Raw genomic sequence first — 27,946 nt, forward strand, 5'->3', positions numbered from 1 at the left:
GAAAAGGCTCTAATCAGACAACATACATGTGTGTGAACTTGTTTTGATGTTATATGATAATTCAATTTGCTAAGTATCTTTCCATTTTTTGTTAAAACCTATGAAAATGTAAAAAAAAGATTTGATTTATACAAAAGAACAGAACAATAACATTTAGAAGAGAAATGACAGGGGATAGGGGTTGGTGTGGGGCAGGGGAGGAGGAGAGGGAGAGGGAACTGGGATTTACATGTAAAACAAGCTTGTTTCTAATTTAAAATAAAAAACAAATTAAAAATGAGCTTTTAAACATTTTTGTAACTTGTTAAGAGTTTGTTGCTATCTTGTTTACTTGTGTACACACACACACACACACACACACACACATATGAGAATGTGTGTAAACATTCTCATATACTTACAGCAGACTCACAAATACCAAATGCTTTAATGATCTGTGAATGAGCTTTCATGTATTATTTCCTTGTGAGAAGAAAGAAGACAAATAGCTCTAACCATAAAGCAAGGTATTATAGGCCACACTGCTGACAAAAACGACCTCTTCCTCCCTCAATGGCCATCTCCTACCCAAAGCTCCTCAGATAGGGTGGGGTCTCATGAGCCTCTCTCCTGTGCTTGTTGAAGTATGATTGATCCTGTGCAGGACTTGTGCAGGCAGTCACAGCTGCTATAATTCACGAGTGCAAGGTCCTTCTGTCCTTCCATGTCCAGAAGACACTATGTCCCAGAAATTCTATCCAACCTCTGGCTTTTAAAGTCTTCCTCTTCTTATTTCTCTTCTTCCAAGAATTAAAGGGAAAGCTTTTTTTTTCTTTTGGACAAGGTCTCATTATATAATCCTGGCCTGCCTGAGACTCACCAAATAGATCAAGCTGATCTCAAACTCACAAAGATCCACCTGCCTCTGTATCCCTTGCTGGAATTAAAGGTGTGTGTCACCACACCTTGCCCCAAAATGAAATTTTAACATTGCACTATTGAAAATAATATTGTTTAGGGATTATTTGTCTCATATAACTTTTATTTTGGTGGGAAATTTTCTCTAACCAAACTGTAAAGAAATATCTTTAAATGATGATAAATTCCATAAAATAAACTCACATAATTAATGGAAGTGTATGAAAGTATCTCTGAATTTTAATAAAGTGTGTTAAATTAATTCAAGTGTGAACATTGATTTATTGCTACAGCCCATGTATAAATCCCCCTTTATCACAGAGCACTATTCTCTTAATGTGTCCCTTCATTTTGGTTGTTAGCGTCTTGATGAGAATGGTTACATCTATATTCATAAGAATATTTTCTACTCCATTCCATTAGTCTACCTGTCTATTTTTATGCCAATACCAAGCTGTTTTCAGACCTATAGCTCTGTAATAGAGCTTGATGTCAGGTGATGCCTCCAGAAGTTCCTTTATTGTACAGGGTTGTTTTTGTCTATCCTGGGCCTTTTGTTTCTCCATATAAAGTTGAGAATTGTTCTTTCAAGGTCTGTGAAGAATTGTGTTTGGATTTTGATGGGGATTGCTTTTGGCAAGATTGCCATTTTTACTATGTTGATCCTACCTATTCAAAATCATGGGAGATCTTTATATTTTCTGGTATCTTCTTTAATTTCTTTTTTTAGAGACTCAAAATTCTTATGGTACAGGTCTTTCACTTTTTTGGTTAGTGTTACCCTAAGGTATTTTATGTTGTTTGTGACAATTGTAAAGGGTGATGTTTCTCTGATTTCTTTCTCCACCAATGTGTCTTCGGTATATAGTAGGGCTACAGATTTTTTTTTTGAGTTAATCTTGTACCCTACCACTTTGCTGAAGGTGTTTATCAGTTGTAGGAGTTCCCTGGTAGAGTTTTTCGGGTCACTTATGTAGACTATCATATCATCTGCAAATAGTGAGAGTTTGACTTCTTCCTTTCCGATTTGTATTCCCCTAATCTCCTTTTGTTGTCTGATTGCTCTAGCTAGAACTTCAAGGACAATATTGAAGAGATATGGAGAAAGTGGACAGCCTTGTCTTGCCCCCGATTTTAGAGGAATTGTGTTGAGTTTCTCTCCATTTAACCCACACACCTGATTTTTGACAAACAATCCAAATTTATATGATAGAACAAAGAGAAAATCTTCAACAAATGGTGCTGGCATAACTAGTTGCAGATATGTAGAAGACTGCAGATAGACCCAATCCTATCACCATGCACAAAACTTAAATCACAATAGTTACAAATTGTGCTAGTTTCCAAAACACCAAACAATCCAATTAAAAAGTGGGGTACAGAACTAAATAGACAATTCTCAATAGAGGAATCTAAAATGGCTGAAAGACACATAAGAAAGTGTTTAACTTCCTTAGCCATCAGGGAAATGCAAATCAAAACAACTCTGAGATGCCATCTTACTTCTGTCAGAATGACCAAAATCAAAACTACCAATGGCAGTTTATGCTGGAGAGGATGTGGAGAAAGGGGAACACTTCTCCACTGCTGGTGGGAATGCCAACTTGTACAGCCACTTTGGAAATCAGTATGGCGACTCCTCAAGAAAATGGGAATCAGTCTACCACAAGATCCAGCAATTCCACTCTTAGGCATATACCCAAAAGATGCTCATTCACACAACAAGGACATCTGTTCAATGATGTTCATAGCAGCACTATTTGTAATAGCCAGAAACTGGAAGCCGCCTAGATGCCCCTCACCAGAAGAATGGATAGAGAAAATGTGGTACATTTATACAATGGAGTACTATTCAGCAGGAAAAAAAATGGAATCTTGAAATTTGCAGGAAAATGGATGGAACTAGAAGAAACCACTCTGAGCGAGGTAACCCAATCACAGAAAGACAAACATGATATGTACTCACTCATATGCAGATTTTCAACATAGAGTAAAGGATTACCAGCCTACAATCCACACTGCCAGAGAAGCTAGTAAACAAGTAGGACCCTAAAGAGACATACATGGTCCCCTGGAGAAGGGGAAAGGGTCAGGATCCCCTGAGCAAACTGGGAGCATGGGGAAGGGGGGGGAGGGAGCTAGGAGAATGAGAAGGGAAGGAGAGGAGGGGTGAGGAAGACATGATGGAGGTTGAGTTGGGGGAAGAACAGAAGAGAGCAAGTTAAAAAGATAATATAATAGAGGGAGACATTATAAGTTTACAGAGAAATCAGGCACTAAGAAAATTTCTGGAGATCTACAAAGATGACACCAGCTAACAATTTAAGCAACAGAGGAGAGGCTACCTTAAATGCCCTCCCCGGATAATGAGATTGATGATTGACTTATATGCCACCCGATAGCCCTCATCCAGCAGCTGGTGGAAGTAAAAGCAGACTCCCACAACTAATCACTGAACTGAACTGGAATCTGGATGCAGATGAGTGAAGAGCAAAGGGGTCCAGACCAGGCTGGTGAAACCCACATAAACAGCTGACCTGAACATCGTGGAACTCTTGTCCCCAGACTGATATATGGGATAACATTATGGGACTGATCCAGACCCCAGGAACATGGGTTTCAGTGAGGAAACCATGGAAATCTATGAGACCTCCTATAGTAGTTCAGTGCTTATTCATAGCATAGATGTGGAATTTGGGAGCCGATTCCACATAGAGGAATACTCCCTGAGCCAAGTCCTATCCCAAAGGATACAATAGACTCTGATGATACCCTATGGAAGGCTTGATCATCCAGGAGGAGCAGAAGGGATATGTGATAGATAGGTAAGGTTTTAGTTGGGGGTGGTGATAGGGGAGGATGGGAGGGAGAAGGGAACTGGGATTGTCATGTAAAGCAATATTGTTTCTAATTCAAATAAAAAAATCTGGGTAAAAAAGAATATTTTTCTATAACTAATCTTCTTGTAGTATCTTTGTCTCTTTTGGTCTTGAAAAATAAATTTGTTATATATTTCCTCTACTTTGATATATTTTTTGAGAAAAATTGGTATTTAAATGTGTCATTGATACAATTCAGCATTGAAGACAAATCATCTAGTTTTGACTCTCTTATTTTGTGTTGTTTTGTTTATTTATTGAGACAATATCTCATTCTGTGACCTATGTTTTATTGGCAATCTTCAACTTCCAAAGTGAGGAATTACAGATGTGAGCCACCATACCCAGTCTGATCTATCTATCTGTCTATCTATCTATCTATCTATCTATCATCTATCTATCCATTTATCTATTATTTATGGGAGACTTTATATCTTTATGTTACTGATTCAATTCTCTTTCTTGTCTGTTCAGGCTTAGTGTTTCATGATTCAGTTCTGATATGTTAAGTCTGTCAAGGAAGTTATCCATTTCTTTTAGGTTATTCAATCATTGATATATAATTGTTTATAATTTTATTGTTATTTACTATCTTCTGTGTTTCTGATGTCAGTTGCAGTGTCACCTTTTTCAAAAGTTTAGTGTGTAAGGTAGCCCAGACACATACTATAGATCATCTCTAAAGCAAAATTCAAGAGGTCAGGGTTCATAGCATATTTCCTACATGAGCAGAAAATGGGAATCTTATTCCTTTCATCTCTTGAAACCCAACTTCAAGGCCCCTTTCTACCACAAAAGATATTAAAATGAATGTCTAAAGCATACAGTGTATTTTGATCTATGTGTGTGGTATAAATTGGAGATACCTAAATATTGAACATGTGTATCACCTAATATGTTAATTTTGATACAAATCAAAAAAAATTTAAGCAATTTAAAATGAGGTGGGGGGAGGGAAGAACTGTGGTTGGTATGCAAAATAAATCAATAAATTTTAAAAATTGCACAACATGCTATTCTTAGCTTTAGTCCACTTGAACTTATTGGATATGTCAAATAAAAATTTTTGTCTTTTGATATATATCTTTTCAATTTTTTGTCCACACAGTCTCTTGTAATCAAGATTTTACTCTTTGTCTTTGAAAGTTCAACTTTTAAAGTCTTTTTACTGGCCATGATATTAGTTCTAGGTATACTGATATCATAAGTGCTATAAAATTTTGACAAAATTGCCTAGCACCAGTTCAAGAATTTTATGAGAACAGTGTAGTGAGAGCTGGCTTACATACAGAAGCTCACTCAGGTTCAAGTGGAAGACTTCAGGTGCTAAAAGTTGATTGAAGTTCACAAGCCAGCCTCATTTATGCGTCTGAAAAGAAATATTGATTGCACCAGAATCACATTTTTAAAGTGCCTTGTTTCTTTCTCAGTGTGGTTGACACTGACTCATTTGTCCTCAAACTCTTGTGTCTCCCCCTAGGGCATGGCCTAACTTTACTTGTAAACCTTCATGCCCAACACATTCATCAAGGAACAAACAGAAATTCTGCTGGCTTTGGGAAAGGTGAACATGTAACTGTCCTGTGTAATATAGGCAGTTAAGAGATTTCCACAGGGAATAAGTACTTCATCCCTCTGAAGACTGTTCAACATTTTAAGATAATTCTTGAAAATTCAAAGGAGTATGACATAATCAAGGTGCTTTTATTTTCACCTTTAAGTCATTATTTTAAAAATAAGTGCTTGCACATGATTTTGTCATCTAAGAAAAGACGTTGTCCTGTCATTAGCTTTCATAAGAAGGGTAATTTTGGTTCTGTAATCCAAAGGGATAGAGAAGTTAGGGAAAGAAAAATATTCTGATAAATAGCATCTTTTAGCTAATTAATTACCTTACTTCTCAAACATTTTCTGTTTTCCTTTGTCTTTTTCACGGCCAGAAATAAATGTAAGGCTTCCTAAATGATGGTTAACTCTCCACCACTAAGCTACCTGAAGTCATGGTCTACTTCCCTTTTCACCTTTGTTGTAGAGTGACTGTAAGATTCACCAGGGACTAGAAAAACTCAGTTCCTTAGAGACATACTATGGTATAAAATGCTTATCCTTCACTGATTGAACTATCACAAAGATCCTACAGTATGAGAGCTGTGTTTCAACAGACAGCTTCAGGTGAGTCTCGGGGTGGGGCTTGAGGTTCTGTACCATGAGTGGGAAAGTAGAAGATAAAAGCAAACTCATAGCCTCTGTCTTCAGCCTGTGTCTCTGTCTTCAGTATATATCCCAGTGTTAGCATAAATTAGAACTTTATTTTTATTCATTGTTAAATAGTAGTCTATTTTATAGAAATGCCTGTCTACCCTTTAGTTTAACAGGATAAGCTCTTCTATAGCCTTCTGTTTTGCATTTAGAGAATTTAGAAAATTTTAATACTCAGGCCTGAGTATTAAATATAATATATATATATATATATATATACATATATATATATATATATTTCTCATGTCACATAAATGTGTTTGTTCTTTCTTGAAGTTGATCAACTATTCATTATTAAAAGTTCTCACAGGATTGGTACGATGTGCAAAATAAATGATTGGATTTAAGAAAATACCAAACTTTCCAAAGATTAATTTGGATGTAGCTTTAGAAAGTCTTTTAGGAAGAGACTTACCTGATATGCCAGAAGTAGTAGAACTATAGGACTGGAAGATGTTCTAGAACAATCTAACCTTCTTTTGAGAAGACTGGGAATGCCCCCACCCTGGTGGATTGTTAGTGTCTAGTATAGGCTGATATGAGATTATATAATATCTTCATTCTATGATTTGCACTTCGAAGTCCCTAACAATGCACAGACAATAGATAATAAGCTAAAAGGGCTTTTGTGGGTCTAGTGTTCTTGGAGAAGAAAAAAGACACAAAGCAATTTTGATTTCACTAATAAATGTAATGATAACTTAGAACTTATCGGTTCCTTTTTAAATACCCATGAAAAGGGAGACAAGATTAGAGAGGAGTGGTTAAGATGAGAAGGATACTATACTCCTCACTTATTTAGAATATATTTTGATAATAAATTAATTCCTCTTATATCCAATGCATCCACTCTAAGTATGAAGCTGAAGTTGAAGAAAGAATGCCCTTACATATTTCTGCTGAGCTCACCATGCTCATGTTCAATGGCTCAGTCTTCATGCCTTCTATGTTAACACTAGTTGGGATCCCTGGCCTGAAGTCAGTGCAGTGCTGGATTGGAATTCCATTCTGTGTCATGTACATCATCGCTTTGATTGGGAACTCTCTCATTTTAGTTATAATCAAAAGTGAAAAGAGCCTCCACATACCCATGTACATTTTCTTGGCCATTTTGGCAGTCACAGACATTGCTCTTAGCACATGCATTCTCCCCAAAATGTTGGGCATCTTCTGGTTTCATATGCCACAGATTTCCTTTGATACTTGCTTGCTGCAAATGGAACTCATCCACTCATTCCAAGCAACAGAATCAGGCATCCTCCTGGCCATGGCTCTTGATCGCTATGTGGCTATCTGCAACCCCCTGAGACATGCCACCATCTTCTCGACACAACTCACGACTTACCTTGGAGCTGGTGCACTAATCAGGGCTTTCATTCTTGTATCCCCATCCATATTGCTCATCAAATGCCGCCTTAAGTACTACCGAACTACCATTGTCTCCCACTCATACTGTGAACACATGGCCATTGTGAAATTGGCAGCTGAAGATGTCAGAATCAACAAGGTATGTGGCCTCCTTGTTGCCTTTGCCATCTTAGGGTTTGACATAGTCTTCATTACCTTCTCCTATGTGCGAATCTTCATCACTGTCTTCCAGCTGCCCCAGAAGGAGGCTCGATTGAAAGCCTTCAACACTTGCATTGCTCACATCTGTGTCTTCCTACAGTTCTACCTCTTGGGCTTCTTCTCTTTCTTCACACACAGGTTTGGGGCTCACATACCCAGCTATGTGCATATCCTCCTGTCAGATCTTTACCTGTTAGTCCCACCTTTTCTCAACCCCATTGTCTATGGTGTTAAAACTAAACAAATCCGTGAGCAAGTCCTGAAGATGCTTTTTTCCAAGAAACCTCTGTGAACAATAGTGACTCCCTGTGTTGAAATGTTGTGTTGTTTCTAAGTAGCAACTTGAATGAGTTAAACTCTATGTCTTCTACAAATTGGATAGTGTGTGATAGCATGTGAATTTCAGATAGTTATGATCTATAGAAGTATGTGTTAAATATAATACAACCTTTTGACTCACATATAATGGGATAATTCACTGATGCTGTGACTTCAAACTATTATTATTTGCTTTATATTTTGAGATTATAATGTAACTACATAATTTCCCCTTCTCTTCCTCCCTTCAAGTCTGCCCATATAACCCTTCTTGCTCAATTTCAAACTCATGGCCTATTTTTTCAATGTTTGTGTCTGTGAATTTATATTTACTTGTTCTTGGAATATGTTGATGCTCTAACAAGAAACTGCAGACAATATCACTTGCTTCAGGTAAACCCAAAGGATGACTTTGTACATCAGTACCCTTAAACTTCTAACCCAACAAGCACTTGCAATTTGGGCTTTGTTCCATTTCCTAATTATGTTGCCAATCTATAACACGGTAAATTTAGAATCATTTATCTTTTCATGGATTTTATATAAATGCTTACCAATGTAAATATAATACATAATAAATGCTGCACACAAATTTATTCATTGATAATCCAAAACTATAATGGCTAGAAATAATGCAAAGGAAGGTATTTAATTGGCATGTCCTTAAAGACACTTTCAGGAAAACAGAAACAAAAATGTAAACTTATGTAGGGGATATGTTCTTGGAACTACAGAAATTATTGAATTTCAATTTCAATGAAAATTTAGTTTTATTAAAGTTTAGAAAAGAAAGACTAAATGAATACAGGGGCTGGCTATATCTAAAAATTGCCTAATGTTATCATTTGAGAACTGAGTGTTAGCTGTCCTTCTGTATGAGATGCTTAGGGCACTACCTGACACTATTTAGACCATGTAAATTTTTTCTGATGTTAGTCAATAATATTTCTTTGACAATTATAGAATCCAATGCTAAGTAAACATTGAAATTATTCATTTAGAAAGTATGAATTTACTCTACCACTTTTAAGGAAAATGTATATTTGAAATAATAATGGCAAACCAAGTTGGACAGGAAGGACAACATAGAGAATGTATATACAACAAAAAGCAAATGTAAGGCGGCTATCTCACAATCCAATAAAATAAAATAATGAGAGGGGAATAGGGAGCACCAGGGGAGAGTTATTTGAGGGAAAAATATAAGCAAATATCTTGTATGGACTTCTCAAAAAATAATTAAAACATTAAAATAACTGGATTTCATAATATAATACTTTTAAAATAAAAGTAATGGGAGTAATTAGGGGTTAAAGGAATAATCTGGTCCAGGTATGGAAAGTGCACAAAGTGTGTAGTGTATTGAAAATTAAGGATTTATGAAAATTGCTTATGGAAAATACTTAATTATTAAGCTAATGTCCTAATATAGCTTTAAAAAGTAACTTTTTTATTTTTTAATTTCATTTTACATTCCAACCACAGTTCTCCCTCCTATATCTTTTCCCATTTCCCATCCCCTCCTCCCACTCCCACTTGCCTTCCCCCACCCCACCTCCAGTGCACTCCTCATGGGTAAGGGTTCCCATGAAGTGTTAACATAGTCTGGAACAATAGGTCGGGGCAGGGGCCGACCATCTCCAATGCATTAAGGCTGAGCATGGCATCACACCATAGGTAGTGGGCTCCAACAAGCTAGCTCATGTACCATGTTTGTATCGGTGGTCCTATTTCCAGGGGCCCTTCTAATAGTCCAAGCTTCACAACTGTCTTCCACATACAAAGGACCTAGTTCAGTTCCCTGGAGTCTCCACAGTTGTAGGTCTAAAGTTCAAGAGTTTCTATAAGTTTGGTCCAGCTGTCTCTGTCTGTGCCTTCATCAAGATCTTAACCTCCCTTGCTCATATATTCCCTCCTCCCTCTCTTTGCCTGGATTCCCAGAGCTTGGCCTGATGTTTGGTTGTGGATTTCTGAGTCTGGTTCCATCAATTACTGGAGGAAGGCTCTGTGATGACAGTTGAGGTGTTAATTAATTTGATTATAGGGGTAGGCCAGTTTGAGGTCCTTCTTGTTGGTTCTTGGGAGTTACCCTAGAACCAGGTTTCTCCCTAAGTCCATAATGACTTTCTATTAAGATTGCAAATAGTTCCATATCTATCCGCATGCACAAAACTCAAATCCAAGTAGATCAAGGACCTCAATACAAATCCAGCTACACTGGACCTGATAGAAGAGAAAGTGGGAAGTATCCTTGAATTCATTGGCACAGGAGATCACTTCCTAAATATAACATCAGTTGCACAGACACTGAAAGCAACAATTAATAAATGGGACCTCCTGAAACTGAAAAGTTTCTATAAGGCAAAGGACACTGCCAATAAGAAAAAATGGCACCCTACAGAATGGGAAAAGATCTTTACTAACCCCACATCTGATACAGGGGTGATCTCCAAAATATATAAACAACTCAAGAAACTAGACATCAAAATACAAAATGCAAAATAATTCAACTGAAAAATGGGGTACAGAGCTAAACAGAGTATTCTCACCAGAAGAATCTCAAATGGCCAAAAAGACATTTAAGGAAGTGCTCAACATCCTTAATCATCAGGGAAATGCAAATCAAAATGACTCTGATATACCATCTTACACCTGTCAGAATGGCTAAGATCAAAAATACTGAGGACAGCTTATATTGGAGAGGATGTAGAGTCAAGGCAACACTCCGCCAATGTTGGTGTGAAAACTTGTACAGTCACTTTGGCAATCAGTATGGTGTTTTTTAATAAAATTGGGAATCAATTTACCTGAAGACCCAGTGATACCACTCTTGGGCATATACCCAAAGGACTCTCAAGCACACCACAAGGACTCTTGTTCAACAATGTTCATAGCAGCATTATTCATAATACCCAGAACCTGGAAACAATGTAGATGCCCTCAGCTGAAGAATGGATAAGGAAAACATGCTACATTTACACAATGGAGTACTATTCAGATGTAAAAAAATAAAATTAAAATTAAAAAATGATGACCTCATGAATTTGCAGGCAAATGGATGAAACTAAAAAAAAACAAAACACAACAACAACAACAAAAAAACCATCCTGAGTGAGGTAACCCATAAGAAGAAAGACAAACATGGTATGTATTCACTCACAAGCAGATTTTAGATACAAAGGAAAGGATAACCCGACTACATTCCACAGCACCAGTGAAGCTAGGTAACAAGAGGGAGATAGGGATCACCCTGGGAAGGGAAATTAGATGAGATCTATAGAGTAAACTGGTCGGGGGAAGGCAAGGAGGAGGGTAGGGGGTATGAGAACATGAGGGTATGGGATGGTTGAAGGGGGTAGGGATGAGGTGGAAGAGTGAACGTAATTTAAAAAAAAAAGATTTATTTATGTATTATGTATAGAGTTCTTCCTGCATGTATGCCTACAGACCAGAAGAGGGCACCAGATCTCATTACAGTGGTTTTAAGATGCCATGTGGTTGCTGGTAATTGAACTTGGGACCTCTGGAAGAGCAGCTAGTGCTCTCAACCACTGAGCTATCACTGCAGTCCCTAAAAGTAACTTTGAATAGATGTTTACTACATTTATGGACTGTGCCACTTCAAGACTACATGGGTTATTAATTGAAAATTATAGAGTAAGGCATGGGTTCCTCTTTATGACTTATTGGCCAGGGAGACACCACATACCTCCAAATTTACTCACATTATTGCCATCATCCTTGGTTACAATCCATTATTACATGGTGACACCCTCTTGCTAAAGACATCCTCTGACTGCCGGATATACAGAAATATATCTTAAATTTCCAGAATCCCTGCTGGCCAGTTTTCATACTGTTAAAAGGTGAGATTCCAAGTGCTAGGGAGGGGAGAGGGAGCAAAACAATGGTTTACCCAGCCCCCAAACCTGAATACTGTAGCATCTACTTGCCAGCATTTCATGCTGCTTCTTTAATCCTGGTCAAAAACCCATAGTTTTGGAAGACATAAACCCATAGAACCTGCTATTATGTTGTTAATTGGTCATGGTTTCAAAGTGCTTTCGAAATATTTGTGTTTCTATTAATAGGCCTATCCTCTTCTCCGTCTTGGCCAGAGAAGCTTCTTTAGGCAGTAGGCCTAATTGATTGAGAGATGCCTGTTAGGCAAAAGTTCTTAGAATGACAGACTGAATGCTCAACCTACACAACCTACACTAGACATCTATATCACCACCACCACACACTCGCACAAAGGCTCAGCGTAAACAGGGCAAGAAGCAGGAAAGAATGTAAGATCTTAAGAATGAGAAAGTGTCTTATGAAATACTGCCATCTGGACATGACACAGCTATATTCTTACACTCAAGAACTCACAGCAGCTGTGGTTTCTTGCACAAGACCTGCTAAAGATCATTTCACCCAAAATACCTGCATAGATGTGGTAGATGGTTTCTGGGCCCCAGTCCTATATGAGTGAACTATCAGAAGTTGAAATTTGGTAGGGGTAGAGGTTAAGGATTCTTCTTGAAGATTTGACCACTGGTAGCTTTCCCATGAGCCAGTGGGTCGCCCAACACCCATACCAATACACTATGGACAACACTATCTGAATTTAGTAGGGTTGTCAAAAAAAATAAGGCATGAATTTGGGAGTTGGACTTCTCAGAGGAAAAGGGAAAATTAGGAAAGTTGGAGATGAGGCAGTGAGTTTGATGTAATTCATTGTATATTTGCCAGCAATACTCAAAAATAAAGAAAATTGAAAACAAAAAGGATTCTATGTTCCTGAGGTCCAACATGAGGAGGCGATGGATCTGGATCTGGATCTGGATCTATCTTCCATAGTGTTCCCTCCTCTTTGCCTATGTTTTCAACTTTTCTGGGTCTGATATATTTGCAGACATCATGTCTAAATTTCCTTCAATAAAGAATAAGTGAGAAATAGTGAGATAAGTATAAGCACATACAGAAGGCATTGTAGATGGGGAAGTCATCTGAATTTCAGATTTTGGATAAACAGGTGTTGAAATAAATGAATAAACAACAGATGAAAGACTTCTTTCTCTCTGTTTCTCTGTTATACATACACAGAGAGACACACACATGAGACAATGTCATTCAATAGGAAGGTGTAAATTTTAAGTTAGAAAAAAGAATCTTGGATAGCTGAAAAAACTGAACACATTATAGGATATTTTAAAAATAAAATTTAGTGTGGACAAAGGGATAGATCAACATCTAAGAGTTTATTGCACATAAGTGAGGACTGGAGATTAGTCTCAGTTATCCATTTGCATGCTTGATTTGCACACTGTTCTGTCTGTAGTTGTAGCCTTAAAAGGCACATATGGGGAATTCCCAGTGCAAGCCGACTAGCAAAATTAGACATGTCATTGAGCCCTTGGGTTTTTGTTTGTTTTCAAGATAGGGTTTCTTTGTGTAACAGCCCTAGCTGCCCTGGAACTAACTCTTGTAAACCAGGTTGGCCTCGAACTCACAGAGATCCATTTGTCTCTGCCTCCCAGTGCTGTGATGTCTTGGTTTGATCAAAAAGGTAAGCTTTAATATAGACAAGGTGGAATAGCAATGGATGATGATTGCTAAAATCAGTCTCGGGCCTCCATGTGCAATGGGCACATGTGCATGCACATCCACACATGGTTTTTGAACCAAGAAAGAATATTCTTAGACACATATGTAAGCCACATACATGATAATGGAAAAATAAGAAAATAAAATAACATAATTTATTATGTGATAAATAACAAAAGATTAAAAATGATATGTTGATAGACAACATGAAAAATATCTTGGATGCTCTAATAGAAATAAATGATTGAATAAATTAAATTAATTCTGCATTGCATAGTCAGATATGCCACTATTTGAGACACAAAATGCTGTAGAATACTCGATAAGAAATCAATATCTTAAAAGGAATAGCAATTACCAATATAGAAATTCCTTCAGAAATACCTGAAAGTTAATAAGTGATACAGATGATATTGTTGAATAAGACATTAAAACAAATATAAGGTGAGAGACACTCATTAATCACAAGTGAATTAAATTCAAAAAAGTAGGCATAAACTGTACCAAATACATAAATCAACTTAGACTGTTTTGTTAGTAATACAGTCAATTGAAAGGCAAAATTCCCATCTAATTGCAGCAGTAAAAATATACACCATGTATCTTTGTCTTTATGAAATCATGGGTTCATTATCGTCTGAGTATGAAGTATCACAAATAACAAAATTAAAAATGAACATTATAGGATGGAAAACAATGCTTTTTACATGAATTTTGATCATGGGAATCTGTTATCAGTCAAGCTATATATATTTAAGGACAATTACAGGGAGTAGTAATTAATGTAGCAATAATTTTCTCTGTATGATATAGGTTGAACAAAAGTGGATTAGTAAATTGAGCAGGCAGTTCAAAGGAAAATATACTGAGAAAGGCCTCTTACCTCACCTATGTGTCCTATAGGAAATTACAGTTTAGTCTTTGACTTAGGTGAATGGAAAAATGTAAGTACTAAAGCCACTGTTACATGCACACTTATCTTTATTTCAGATATGTAATTTGTAAACAGGAGAGGTTGTAAAACCAGTTATTATAAAAGGAATAATAATCAACAACTAGCTAAATACCTGAATCATTATTAACTACAGATCCCACAATTGTCAATTTATTCCCACTGTTGTATTTCAAAAGAGAAATGTAGTACTTCATGTTCAAATTCAAATACATGATATAGAACAAAGACATTCCATTCAAATATTTAGCATATGCATCAATTTTTCTATTATTTTTGGCAATGGTACTAAAATCTAGCTTTTTAGTAATGTGTAATACACAACATACTTTTCTAGCTTTACTCAGCTTCAACTTATTTTACCTGCTTACATAAATACTATGTCCCTTAACCTGTATCACCCTATTTCTCTGTAATTACTCAGTCCCTCGTAGTCAATATTTTACATGTTTTTTCCTGAGAGTTCAACATCTAAAATGAGTTTTTGAACACATATCCTTTCTATTCATTAAACAGAGGCTGTCATATTAGTTCTGAGAAATAGATATTAAAATTACTAAAATACATATTGCCAATTCAAACTTTTGATGGGAACATTTTGTTGAGAAGTGACTCAAACACAGCAGCATTTCGTGTCACAAATGAAATGGGTTAATTTTGGGAACTGGAAGTTGTTTGAGGCTTCATTCATGGACCTGAAGAGAAATCTCTGTTTATGTCTCTAGAATTCCAGTTAAAAATAGACATGTAGACATCATCAATTAGTGGGAATTCATTAAAGTGCTTTTACTTGTGTTTTATGTGGTTATTTTGGGGAAAAAAGTGATTACAGTTGATTTTGTCATCTTGTGACCCTGTTTTCTCATTAGCTTTACAAATCAAGGTTCTTTTGTTTCTATGTGCCAAAAGTTTAACAGACTTTCATAAAAAAATAATTGTTATAAGCCCTTTTTTAGGCAACTAATTGCCTAGTATTGACAGTAGTCTTCCCTTTTTCTCTTTTTAACTTTTGAAGCTTCACAAATAATATATAGGTCTACACTAATGAGCCACTTGCCAGCCATATTATGCTTTCTTTTCAACTTTCAGATTCTACAGGGAGTAGGAAATTCATTTCCACAGAGACACATTATGGTATAAAGTACTCGTCCTTCACTGACTGAACTATCAAGAAGATCATACTCCATGAGTTCTGCATACATCTTATTAGATGGCTCTAGGTAAATCTGTGGGTTTGAGATTCTCTACTGTGAGTGGGAGACAGAGAATTATGTCATAGAAACATGCTGATCCCCTATGGTGGTAGAAGGATAAAACAGAGTTGATTGTTTCAACATTAGAAATATTTTTAGTAATAGAAATCTGTGTACTTGGAATCTTTCAGAAATTGTTAACAAGATATGTTATAACAAAATTAAAGCAGAATTTTGGCAAACCAGAGGACCTGAAGAGATCAGTGTGAACAGAAGTGAAAAAATAAGTAGACAATGTGTTAACTATGTGGTTAAGTGAGCTATATCACACTTAGGCCTGGTGACAGAGTCATCGGGCACTAGTTCTGTGAGGCAGTATATGCTATTTACTGACATAAGCGTGTTTTGAAACAATTTCCAAATATTTAAAATGCAACGTCCTGTTCAAATTCATGACCTTTGTTCAGTGTGTTTCTATACATTATTCCTATTTTACCTATTGAACTTAATTTGTTAACAATCTCCAGAGCCAGAGGATAATCAGCAACAGATCTACATCTGGATTGTCTTCTCCAACTGCAGACTTTAAACAATTCACTCTATCCCTTGTGAGAAACATCTGTGATGGGGACATGGATTTAAAACATTTATGGAAAATAAAGAGGAGGTATTTTGAATACAATTATAAAGAATAGCTGGTTGACTTGGGAGCTGTCCTGCAATGTGGTTGTCTGCTTCAGAATATAGCAAAAGTTTACTGATAGAGCATGGTGATCACCAGAGGGGTAGTTTAAGAGACAGAGATTATTGAGATAGTAGGGAATTCAGATTAGGCTTCATAGGAGTTTGGATATTGATTCTTAAATTCTTAAAACCTTAGACTCTGGAAAATACAGACTCAGGATAGGAGCTCTAGGTAGCACAGTTTTCTCATATATTCCTCCATAGAAGAGCCAAATTGCTGTAGTGTGTATGCTTGTTCAGATGCATCAATGGGATAAGGCTTTTCCTTCTCCTTTTAAATGTGTTTAATTTGTACCCACTTACTTCTTCTCTAAATTGCCCCTTTTCATCTTGAAAAGTTACTCATAACCTGAGGCCATCTCTAGCCTCACCTTTTTATGTGTCTTTTTTTTTTTCTGCACCAGTCAGCAACTATCAGCAACTGACTAGTTTCCCAGTCTACTCCCTACTACATTCACATTGTTTCCTACCATCCTGTGTGTAGTAAACCACTGTCAAGGTATTTTTCTTACACCACCTTGTAGCTGTGTATACTGACATACATATGTAGATTAGTACCTAGCACACAGAGACAGGATGGTTAATGCAGTTCCTGGTCAGCCTAGTTTGCACAGCAAGTTTTAAATAGTCACAGCTACAGAGCAAGACACTCACTTCCCTCAGTTTCAGATATCACAGAACATTGATGCTAATAACACAATCTAAACTGACTCCAGCTGTCAGTCCAGAGTCAGTGAGCTCCCATTGGCTGGGGTCAGCTGTTTCTGTGAGTTTCCCCATCATAGTGTTGACCCTTTGCTCATATTTTCACTCTTCCCTCTCTTTGACTGGACTCCAGGAGTGGTTACTTGTGGATCTCTGCATCTGCTTCCATAAGTTACTGGATGAGGGTTCTGTGATGGCAATTTTGGTAGTCCTCAATCTGATTATAGGGAAAGGCCAGTTAAGGCACCCTCTCCACTATTGCTTAGAGTTTTATCTGGGATCATCATTGTGTATTCCTGGGAATTTGCCTAGTGCCAGGTTTCTTGTTAATCCCATAATGGCTCCCTCTATCAAATAATTATTTCCTTGCTCTCCCTTTTCTGGCCTTCCCCCAATTCAATCATCCCTTTCCTTCATGTTTACCTCCCACTCCCCTTCTTTCCTCCCTGTTCCCTTCTACCATACCCCTCCCTCTTGTGTTCCTAATTTATTCCAGAGATCTTGTCCATTTCCCCTTCCTACGCAGATCCATATATGTCTGTCTTAGGGTCCTCTTTGTTACCTAGTTTCTCTGGGTTTGTGGACTCTAGGCTGGTTATCCTTTGCTTTATGCCTAAAATCCACACATGAATGAGTAAATATCATATTTGTCTTTTGGGGACTGGGTTACCTCACTTAGGATGATTTTTTTTCTAGTTCTGTTTATTTGCCTGCAAATTTCAAGGTGTCATTTTCTTTTTATCACAAAATAATACCCCACTGTATAAATGTACCACATTTTCTTTATCCATTATTTGATTGAGGAGCATCTAGGTTGCTTCCAGGTTCTGGCTATTACGAATAATGCTGCTGTGAAGATAGTTGAATAGATGTCCTTGTGGTATAACTATGCATTCTTTGAGTATATGCACAAAAGTGGTATTGCTGAGTCTTGATGTAAATTGATTCCCAAGTTTTTGAGAAACCACCATACTGATTTCCTAAGTGGCTGTGCAAGTTTTCATTCTCACCGGCAATGGAGAAGTGTTCCCCCTCACTCTACATCCTCTCCAGCATAAATTGTCATCAGTGTTTTTAATCTTAGCCATTCTGACAGGTGTAAGATAGTATTTCAGTGTTGTTTTGATTTATATTTCTCTGATGACTGGGGATTTTGAGCAATTCCTTAAATATCTTTCAGTCATTTGTGTTTCTTCTGTTGAGAATTCTCTGTTTAGATTTGATCTGCATTTTAAAATTGGATTATTTTGTATTTTGGTGTCTAGTTTCTTGAGTTCTTTGTATATTTTGGAGATCAACCCTCTGTCAGATGTGGGGTTGGTGAAGATATTTTCTCATTCTGTAGCCAGCTGTTTGGTATTATTTACCATGTCCTTTGCTTTACAGAAGCTTCTGAGTTTCAGGAGGTTCCATTTATTAATTATTGTTCTTAGTGTCTGTGCTACCAATGTTATATTTAAGATGAGGTCTCCTGTGCCAATGCCTTCAAGGCTACTTGCCATTTTCTCTTCCATAAGGCCCAGTGTGGTTGATTTTATGTTGAGGTCTTTGATCCATTTGGACTTGAGTTTTGTGCATGGCGATAGATATGGATCTATCTGCAATCTTCTACACGTCGACCTCCAGTTACGACAGCACCATTTGCTGAAGATGCTTTCTTTTTTCATTGTGTAATTTTAGCTTCTTTGTTAAAAATCAAGTATTGATAGGTGTGTGGGTTAAATATCAGGGTCTTTGATTCAATTCTATTGCTCCACCTATTTGTTTTTATGCCAAACCAAGCTATTCTCATTACTTTAGCTCTATAACAGAGTTACTGTTGGATCCTGTCACATTACTGAAAGTATTTATCAGTTGTAGGAGTTCCCTGATAGAATTTTTTGGGTCACTTATGTATACAATCATATTATCACCAAATAGCGAAAATTTGATTTCTTCCCTTCCTATTTGTATCCCTTGATATCCTTTAGTTGTCTTATTGCTCTAGCTAGAACTTTGAGTACTATAATGATAGATATGGAGAGAGTGGAAAGCCTTGTCTTGTTTCTGATTTTAGTGGAATCCCTTTGAGTTTCTTCCATTTAGTTTGATGTTGGCTGTTGGCTTGTTGTATATTGCCTTTATTATATTTAGATCTGTTCTGTGTATTCCTAATCTCTCCAAGACATTTATCATGAAAAGGTATAGGATTTTGTGTAAGGATTTTAAAGCATCTAATGAGATGATCATGTAATTTTTTTTCTTTTAGCTTGTTTACATTGATGGATTCTCATATGTTGAACCATCCCAGTATCTATGGGATGAAGGCTTCTTGATCATTGTGGATATTTTTTCTGATGTGTTCTTGGATTTGGTTTGTCAGTATTTTATTGAACATTTTTACATACATGTTCATGAGGGAGATTGGTTTGTAAATTCTCTCTCTTAGTTGTGACTTTGTGTGATTTGGGTATCAGGGTAACTGTAGCCTGGTAAAAAGAGTTTGGCAACATTCTATTGTATGGAACAATTTGAGGAGTATTGGTATTAGCTATTCTTTGGAATTCTGGTAGAATTCTGTGCTGAAATCATGGGGCCCTGGACTTTTTTTGGTTCATGTCCAGTTCAGCCAACTTATCCAGTTCATACCTGAGGGGGGAAGTGTGGATTGAGGAAAGAAACAGACAAGAAACAAAAAACAGAGTTGGGAGGGCACCTGGTGAATACCAGGATCAGCCTTAAGTTTATTGCTCAAAATTTTTATATAGTCCAACCAAAAGGGGTGGAAAGGCAAAAGACTTCTTTACCATGATATAAGGTACAACAGACTTAGTTACTTCCTTAATTCTCCAAATTTTTTAGTAACCACACCTTAGACAACCCTCTTATAGTCTGGCTTTGAGGATTAAGACATTCAGCAACTATACCTTAGATCAAGCCTCTTGCTATCAGGCCTTGAGGATTAAGAAACCTAGTAACCTTAGATCAAGTATTCTGTTATCTAGATAAGAAACCCAGACCTTAGGCCAAACATCCTTCAGTAGCCATACTTTACACCTTTAGGTTTTGGACTTTTAACCTTGAAGGAGGAAGGATAGTTTTGAACTCTCTGACCTTAAGTGAATATGGAGCAGAACCACCTCTATGGACCCTGATAGACTTTTGACGACTGTTTCTATTTCCTTAGGACTTATAGGTCTATTTAATTTTTTGATTTAATTTTGGTATGTGGTTTTTATCCAGAAAATTGTCCATTTCCCTTAAATTTTCTAATTTTGTGGAGTACATGTTTTTGAAGAATGACATGATGATTTTCTGGAATTCCTCAGTGTCTATTGTTATATCTACCCTTTTATTTCTTATTTTGGTAATTTATATATTCTCTGCCTGTCTTTTGGTTAGTTTGGAAAAAGGTTTGTCTATCTTGTTGATTTTCTTGAAGAACCAATTCTGTCTCATTGATTTTATTATATATTTTCTTTGTTTCCATTTTATTGATTTCAGCCTTCAATTTGATTATCTCCTGTCATCTACTCCTCCTGGGTGAGTTTGTTTCCTTTTTTCTACAGCTTTCATTTGTTCTGTTAATTTTCTAGTGTGGGATTTCTCCAGCTTCTTCATGTAGGCATTTAGTGCTATGAACTTTTCTTTCAACACTTCTTTCATTGTGTTCCTGAAGTTTGAGTATACCGTGGAGTCATTTTCACTGAATTTTAAGAAGTCTTTAATTTCTTTATTTCTTCCTTTACCCAGTTGTGGTTCAATTGAGCATTGTTCAATTTCCATGAGTTTGTGGGCTTTCTTCAAATAGTGTTGTTAAATTCTAACTTTATGTCATGGTGATCTGATAAGATATGGGGGTTATTCCAATTTTTTGTTATCTGTTGAGATTTGCTCTGTTACCTAGTATGTGGTGAATTTTAGAGAAGGTCGCATGGGATGCTGAGGAGTTATATTCTTTTGTGTTGAGTGGAATGTTCTATAGATGTCTGTTAGGCCCATTTGAGTCATAACATCTGTTAATTCCTTTATTTCTCTGTTATGTTTCTGTCTGGCAGTGAGAGTGGGGTGTTGAAGACACACCCACTATTAGTGTGTGGGGCTTCATGTGTGATTTAAGTTTTAGTAATGTTTCTTTTATAAATGTGGGTGCTCTTGTATTTGGGGCATAGATGTTCAGAATTGAGACTCCATTTTGATAGATTTTTCCTGTGATGAATATGAAATATCCTTCTTCATCTCTTTTGGATACTTTTAATTTGGCCTATTTTGTTACATATTAGGATAGCAACACCAGCTTGTTTCTTATGTCATTTTGATTGGAAAATCTTTTCCTAACCCTTTACTTTGTGGTAATGTCTATCTTTGAAGTTCAGGTATGTTTTTTGTATGCAGCACAAGGATGGATTCTGGCTCTGTATCCATTCTGCTTGCCTGTGTCTTTTTATAGGTTAACTGAGTTCATTAATATTAAGGAATATTAATGACCAGTGATTACTAGAGCCTGTTATTTTTATTTTTGTTGTTGGTGATGTTATTCTGTGTGTGTTTCCCTTCTTTGGGATTTGCTGGTGTGGGATTATCTATTGCCTGTGTTTTTGTGGGTGTAGCTAACTTCCTTAGGTTGGAGTTTTCCTTCTAGTACTTTCTGTAGTGCTCAATTTGTAGATAGGTATTATTTAAATCTGGTTTTGTCATAAAATATCTTGTTTTCTCTGTCTATAGTGATTGAAGCTTTGCTGGATATACTAGTTTGGGTTGTCATCCATGGTCATCCATGTTAGTGTCGGCATAACACCTGTCCAGGACCTTCTGGCTTTCATTGTTTCCATTGAGAAGTTGGGTGCAATTCTGATAGGTCTCCCTTTACATGGTCTTTTTCCTTTGCAACTCTTAGTATTCTTTCTTTATTCTTTCTTCATTCTGTATGTTTAGTGTTCAGATTATTAAATGGTTAGGGGACTTTTGTTTTCTTTTGTTGTTGTTGTTCAGTCTATTTGATGTTCTGTAAGCTTCTTGTACTGCAGGCATGTCCTTCTTTAGATTGGTAAAGTTTTCCTCTTTGCTCATGTTGAATGTATTTTCTGTGTCTTTGAGCTGGATTTCTATTTCTTCAATTCCTATTATTCTTTTTTTTAAATTTTATTTATTTATTATGTATATAACATTCTGTTGCCATGTATATCTGCACACCAGAAGAGGGCACCAGATCTCACAACAGATGGTTGTGAGCCACCATGTGGTTGCTGGGAATTGAACTCAGGACCTCTGGAAGAACAGTCAGTGCCCCAACCTCTGAGCCATCTCTCCAGCCCCAATTCCTATTATTCTTAGGTTCTGTATTTTCATGGTGTCCCAGATTTCCTGGATCTTTTGTGTTTAGAATTTGTTGGATTTAACATTTTCTTTGATCAGTGAAATCTATTTCCTCTATTGTATCTTCAATGCCTGAGAGTCTCTCTTCCATCTCTTGTATTCTATTGTTTATTATTGACTTTTATAGATCCGGATTGTTTACCCAGAATTTCCATTTCCAGAATTCCCTCAGTTTATATTTTCTTTTTTGCCACTATTTCAGTTTTTAAGTCTTGAACCAGTTTCTTTACCTGTTTGATTGCTTTTTCTTGGTTTTCTTTATGGGATTTGTTGATTTCTTCCCATATTTTGTTTGTCATTTCCTCCATCTCTTTAATGGAATTTTTCATTTCCTCTTTAAGGGCCTCAAACATCTTCAGAAAGTTATTTTAACATCATTTTCTTCTGTTTCATCCATGTTGGGATATTCATGTCTTGCTGTTTTAGAAACACTAGTTTCTGGTGGTGCCGTATTGTTCTTTGTTTTGTTAAATGTATTCTTACATTGTTTACCAATCTCTTCCTTCAATCTGTACAGTTGGAGCTAAAGCCTGTTCTTCATGGGTTCCCTCTTCCTCCAGTTGGTGCAGTTGGGGTCTGTGGCTCCATTGATCGCTCCTCCAGGTACATGAAGGGCCACTCATTGGTCTGGTGATCATTCCTCTATGTGCATGGGGGTCTGAGGCTCCAGTGATTGCTGATGCAGCTGGGTATCTCATACAGAGAATGGCACTGGGTGCTGTCTGGGACTCCATGCTCTTTCCCACAGGCACTTGTTTTTTTTTCTTTAAACTACAAACTTGTTTTACATGTCAATCCCAGTTTCCTCTCCCTCCCATTCTACCTGCCCTGCACCAACCTCCTATCCCGTCCCATTTCTGCTCCCTAGGGAGGGTGAGGCTTTCCATGGGGGATCTTCAAAGTCTGTGGTATCATTTGGAGCAGGGCCTAGAACCCCTCCCCCCATGTATCTAGGCTGAGAGAGCCCTCTATGTGGGGTGGGCTCCCAAAGTCCATTTGTGTACTAAATATAAACACTGATCCAATACTAGAGGCCCCATATATTAACCAAACCTCCAAACTGACATCGACATTCAGGGGGGTCTGGAACAGTCCTATGCTGGTTTCCCAGCTATCAATCTGGGGTCCATGAACTCCACCTTGTGCAGGTCAGCTGTTTCTGTGGGTTTCATCAGCCTGGTCTTGACCCCTTTGCTTGTCACTCCTCCCGCTCTGCAACTAGATTCCAGAGTTCAGCTCAGTGAGTGTCTGTTCTATCAGCTACTAGATGAAGGTGCTAGGATGACATATAAGGTAGTCATCAATCTCATTATTGGAGGTGGGCATTAAAGGTAGACTCTGGACTATTGTTTAGATTGTTAGTTGGGGTCAACCTTGTAGATCTGGTCCCAGATTTTTCTTTAAAACAACAATGGCTCCCTCTATTATGGTATCTATCTTGCTCTCCTCTATTTTTCCCCTGACTTGATCTTCTTGCTCTCTCATGTCTTTTCCTCCCCTCCTCTTCTCTCTTTCTCTTCTCCCCTTCTCTTTCTCCTAACTCCCTTTCCCTTCTCCCATGCTCCCAATTTTCTCAGGAGAACTTGTCCCTTTCCCCTTCTCTGAGGGAAACATGTATGTCCTCCTTGTAAACAAGGGTCCTCCTTGTTTCCTAGCTTCTCTGATGGTGTGGATTGTTGCTGGTAATCCTTTACTCTAAGTCTAAAATTCATATATGGGTTACCTCACTCAGGATGGTTTCTTCTAGTTCCATCCATTTGCCTGGGAATTTCAAGATTCCCTTGTTTTTTGTTTGTTTGTTTGTTTGTTTTTTCTGCTGAGTAGTACTCCATTGCATAAATGTTCCACATTTTCTCTATCCATTCTTCAGTTGAGGGACATATAGGTTGCTTCCAGGTTCTGGCTATTACAAATAGTGCTGCTATGAACATGATTGAACAGATGTCCTTGTATGAATGTGCATCTTTTGGCTATATGCTTAAGAATGGAATTGCTGGATCTTGTGGTAGTCTGATTCCCATTTTCCTGAGGAATCTCCATACTGATTTCCAAAGTGGCTGTATGAGTAGACACTCCCACCAGCAGTGGAGGAGTGTTCCCCTTTCTCCAGCATAAACTGTCATTGGTGTTTTTTATTTTAGCCATCTGACAGGAGTAAGATGGTATCTCAGAGTTGTTTTGATTGGCATTTCCCTGATGGCTAAGGATGTTGAACACTTTCTTATGTGTCTTTCAGCCATTTTAGATTTCTCTATTGAGAATTCTCTATTTAATTCTGTACCCCACTTTTTAACCCCAAGCCTAACCCAGAGGCACTTATTAAGATAGTTTCTGGAAGCTGCTGTTGTGGATGCTTCTGGGCATCTAGGCTGCTGATGCTCTCCCTTTGCTATTGTCTCCATTTTCTTCACCATTTAGGCTGTTTGCTCACAGGTGAGCAGGACTGACTGAACAATGTGAGACTTGCATATGGGGAAGAGATTCTTAAGAAAGCACTGGGAACTTTTCATGGAACAAAAACAAAAGATGATAATACCTGGGAGTTTACACTGTCTCTGGACTGCATTTTCTGCCACTGCTTTGCTGACTGGTGATGTTCCCAGGACACCCCATGTGGCAACTGCTTCTCTGGGTAGTTTTCAGGTCCCAAATACTGTGTTGGATCTTCATCAGCCAGTTGTGGACCATGTAGCTCCCTGAGTCCAACAGGGCATGGTGGAGTATCTATAATTTCAGCCTCCAGATTGTTTTCTTGACTGAGCTGAACTGAGAAGGGGTAGTTGGTAGGCTGGTAGACACCATTTTCTCCCTCAGAGACAATCTACATTTATTAGCATAAAACAAAAGAAACAAAAACAAACAAACAAAAAAAGCTCAACAACTAACATATTTTCTGAATGGAAGGGAAGGAACACTTATGTGGCTTGTCTTTTTATTAATTTACCATTTTAGTTCACTCTCACAGCATTTAATACTTAAAACCATCTCAGGAAACAGGTATGTGGATTTCTGAAAGAAAATAAGCACACTTTCTAAGTTGTTTGCTACATTATGTCCTCTGCAGTGGAAATATTTCTTGAAAGAGATATAAATACAGGTTTCAAGTAAACATAAAGCAAGCCCTCCCACCCCATGCTCCATGTACCTTTGGATACATGGCAAAGAAAAGGCCTTCTGCTGAGAACCATGTCTTTAAGCCTGTGTTAATGTTGTAGATGAGAGCAATTAAAGGAGGGGGATAAAGGGCAGAGGACTCTCATGGGAATAGTCTCCCAGGAAATAATGTAAAAAAAACAACATCAAAAAATCTTGTCTATAGAAGTCGTTTCCCTCCCACAGGCATAGGATATATTAAAACTTTAGAAATTCCTCTTCATTATTTTCAGTATTATTTAAGCACTTAGGTACAAATTAATGGTAGCTTTATGTAGGTGATTTAGTTACTGATAAAGAAGAGTGAACAGCAGAGGATGAAGGTGGGGATTTGTTAAATACAAATGATGTGTAAGGTACAGAAAACGGAAGGTGAGGGTCATCTATGGCCAAAACAGAAAATATGGATGAATGAAAAAAGTATGCATTCTCAGAATATGGGCATAAATATAAGAAACAGTTGTGCTTGGGGAAAGATTGAATGGTCAAAAGATTACTTTGCATAAGATCTAGTAGATCCTTTTATAGAAGTACCAGATGATGAAAAGACTTGTAACAACATTTAATGATGGGCAGACATATAAGATCTCCCTGACAAACTTGCCTTGAGAAAACCGAGTAACCTCCCACCCTGGTGGATTATGTATATTTAGAAGATTCAAGTTCTTATAATATCTTCATTCTGTGTATTCCAGTTACAAAGAGACAAGAGTTCATAGGGGACAAGTATTTAGCAAAAGACATTTTTGATAAAAATGTTTTTGGTCTTGGAGCAGAAATAAATGATTCATTGAATTTAACTTTCTCAGAGAAAATGACTCAGGTAAGGAGAAACACAGAATCTTTTGAATAATTTCTGAATTCCTTTGGAAAGGGGAATATTTGGGATTTGAAAAAGAGGATGGTACTTCTAATCTTAATCATAAACTACATAGAATTTATTTTGCTAATGAATTAATTTCTCTTGTATTTAATGTGTCCAGTCTTAGCAGAGAGCAGAAGTTGAAGCACTATACCACTATCAAGTTCTACTGACAGATTCACCATGGCCATGTTCAATGGCTCAGTCTTCATGCCTTCTGTGTTAACACTAGTTGGGATTCCTGGCCTGGAGTTAGTACAGTGTTGGATTGGAATTCCATTCTGCATCATGTACATCATCGCTTTGATTGGGAACTCTCTCATTTTAGTTATAATCAAAAGTGAAAAGAGCCTCCACATACCCATGTACATTTTCTTGGCCATTTTGGCAGTCACAGACATTGCTCTTAGCACATGCATTCTCCCCAAAATGTTGGGCATCTTCTGGTTTCATATGCCACAGATTTCCTTTGATACTTGCTTGCTGCAAATGGAACTCATTCACTCATTCCAAGCAACAGAATCAGGCATCCTCCTGGCCATGGCTCTTGATCGCTATGTGGCTATCTGCAACCCCCTGAGACATGCCACCATCTTCTCGACACAACTCATGACTTGCCTTGGAGCTAGTGTCTTACTCAGGTCTCTCATTCTCACATTTCCAATGATATTGCTCATCAAATGCCGCGTTAAGTACTACCGAACTACCATTGTCTCCCACTCATACTGTGAACACATGGCCATTGTGAAATTGGCAGCTGAAGATGTCAGAATCAACAAGGTATGTGGCCTCCTTGTTGCCTTTGCCATCTTAGGGTTTGATATAGTCTTCATTACCTTCTCCTATGTGCGAATCTTCATCACTGTCTTCCAGCTGCCCCAGAAGGAGGCTCGATTGAAAGCCTTCAACACTTGCATTGCTCACATCTGTGTCTTCCTACAGTTCTACCTCTTGGGCTTCTTCTCTTTCTTCACACACAGGTTTGGGGCTCACATACCCAGCTATGTGCATATCCTCCAGTCAGATCTTTACCTGTTAGTCCCACCTTTTCTCAACCCCATTGTCTATGGTGTTAAAACTAAACAAATCCGTGAGCAAGTCCTGAAGACGCTTTTTTCCAAGAAACCTCTGTGAACATTAGTGACTACCTATGTTGAAATGTTGTGTGGTTTCTAAATAGCAAATTGAATGAGTTACAAATTGTGTGATAGCATATGAATTCCGAGTACTCAAAATTTAAAGAAGTATAGTTAAATAAAAACAACTGTGTTTAACTCTGTTTTAATTTCAAATTACTTTATGTATTTTTCTGCCTTGGAATTACAAATACAGTCTTATATTCTTTTCTGACACTGTGGAGTCATATTTAAAAACAAATTTCAGAGTTAGCATTTACTTCAGCAAGTTCTATAAATCAAAATTTTGAACTTCTAACCCAATACATACCCATAATTTTGGCTATGTT

The 27,946-nt window shown here is 37.3% G+C and overlaps 2 protein-coding genes across 2 annotated transcripts; both read left to right on the forward strand.

Annotated features, from left to right (window-relative positions):
* Positions 1 to 6,945: 6,945 nt before the first annotated feature.
* LOC100765191 (olfactory receptor 52A5) lies at positions 6,946 to 7,896 on the forward strand. Its single transcript, XM_027408020.1, has one exon. It carries the CDS (start codon positions 6,946 to 6,948, stop codon positions 7,894 to 7,896), a length of 951 nt encoding a protein of 316 aa, XP_027263821.1.
* An 18,768-nt stretch (positions 7,897 to 26,664) lies between these two features.
* On the forward strand, positions 26,665 to 27,615 carry LOC100765771 (olfactory receptor 52A5). Its single transcript, XM_027408019.1, has one exon. The coding sequence runs from the start codon at positions 26,665 to 26,667 to the stop codon at positions 27,613 to 27,615; it is 951 nt and encodes a 316-aa protein (XP_027263820.1).
* The last annotated feature ends 331 nt before the right edge of the window (positions 27,616 to 27,946 follow it).

The sequence above is a fragment of the Cricetulus griseus genome, chromosome 3 (genome assembly GCF_003668045.3).
Source record: "Cricetulus griseus strain 17A/GY chromosome 3, alternate assembly CriGri-PICRH-1.0, whole genome shotgun sequence".
Taxonomy (NCBI): domain Eukaryota; kingdom Metazoa; phylum Chordata; class Mammalia; order Rodentia; family Cricetidae; genus Cricetulus; species Cricetulus griseus.

What these genes read in the sequence shown, in the direction of transcription:
- LOC100765191 (XM_027408020.1), top strand. Translation starts at nt 6,946, where the DNA reads ATGCTCATGTTCAATGGCTCAGTCTTCATGCCTTCTATGTTAACACTA.
- LOC100765771 (XM_027408019.1), top strand. Translation starts at nt 26,665, where the DNA reads ATGGCCATGTTCAATGGCTCAGTCTTCATGCCTTCTGTGTTAACACTA.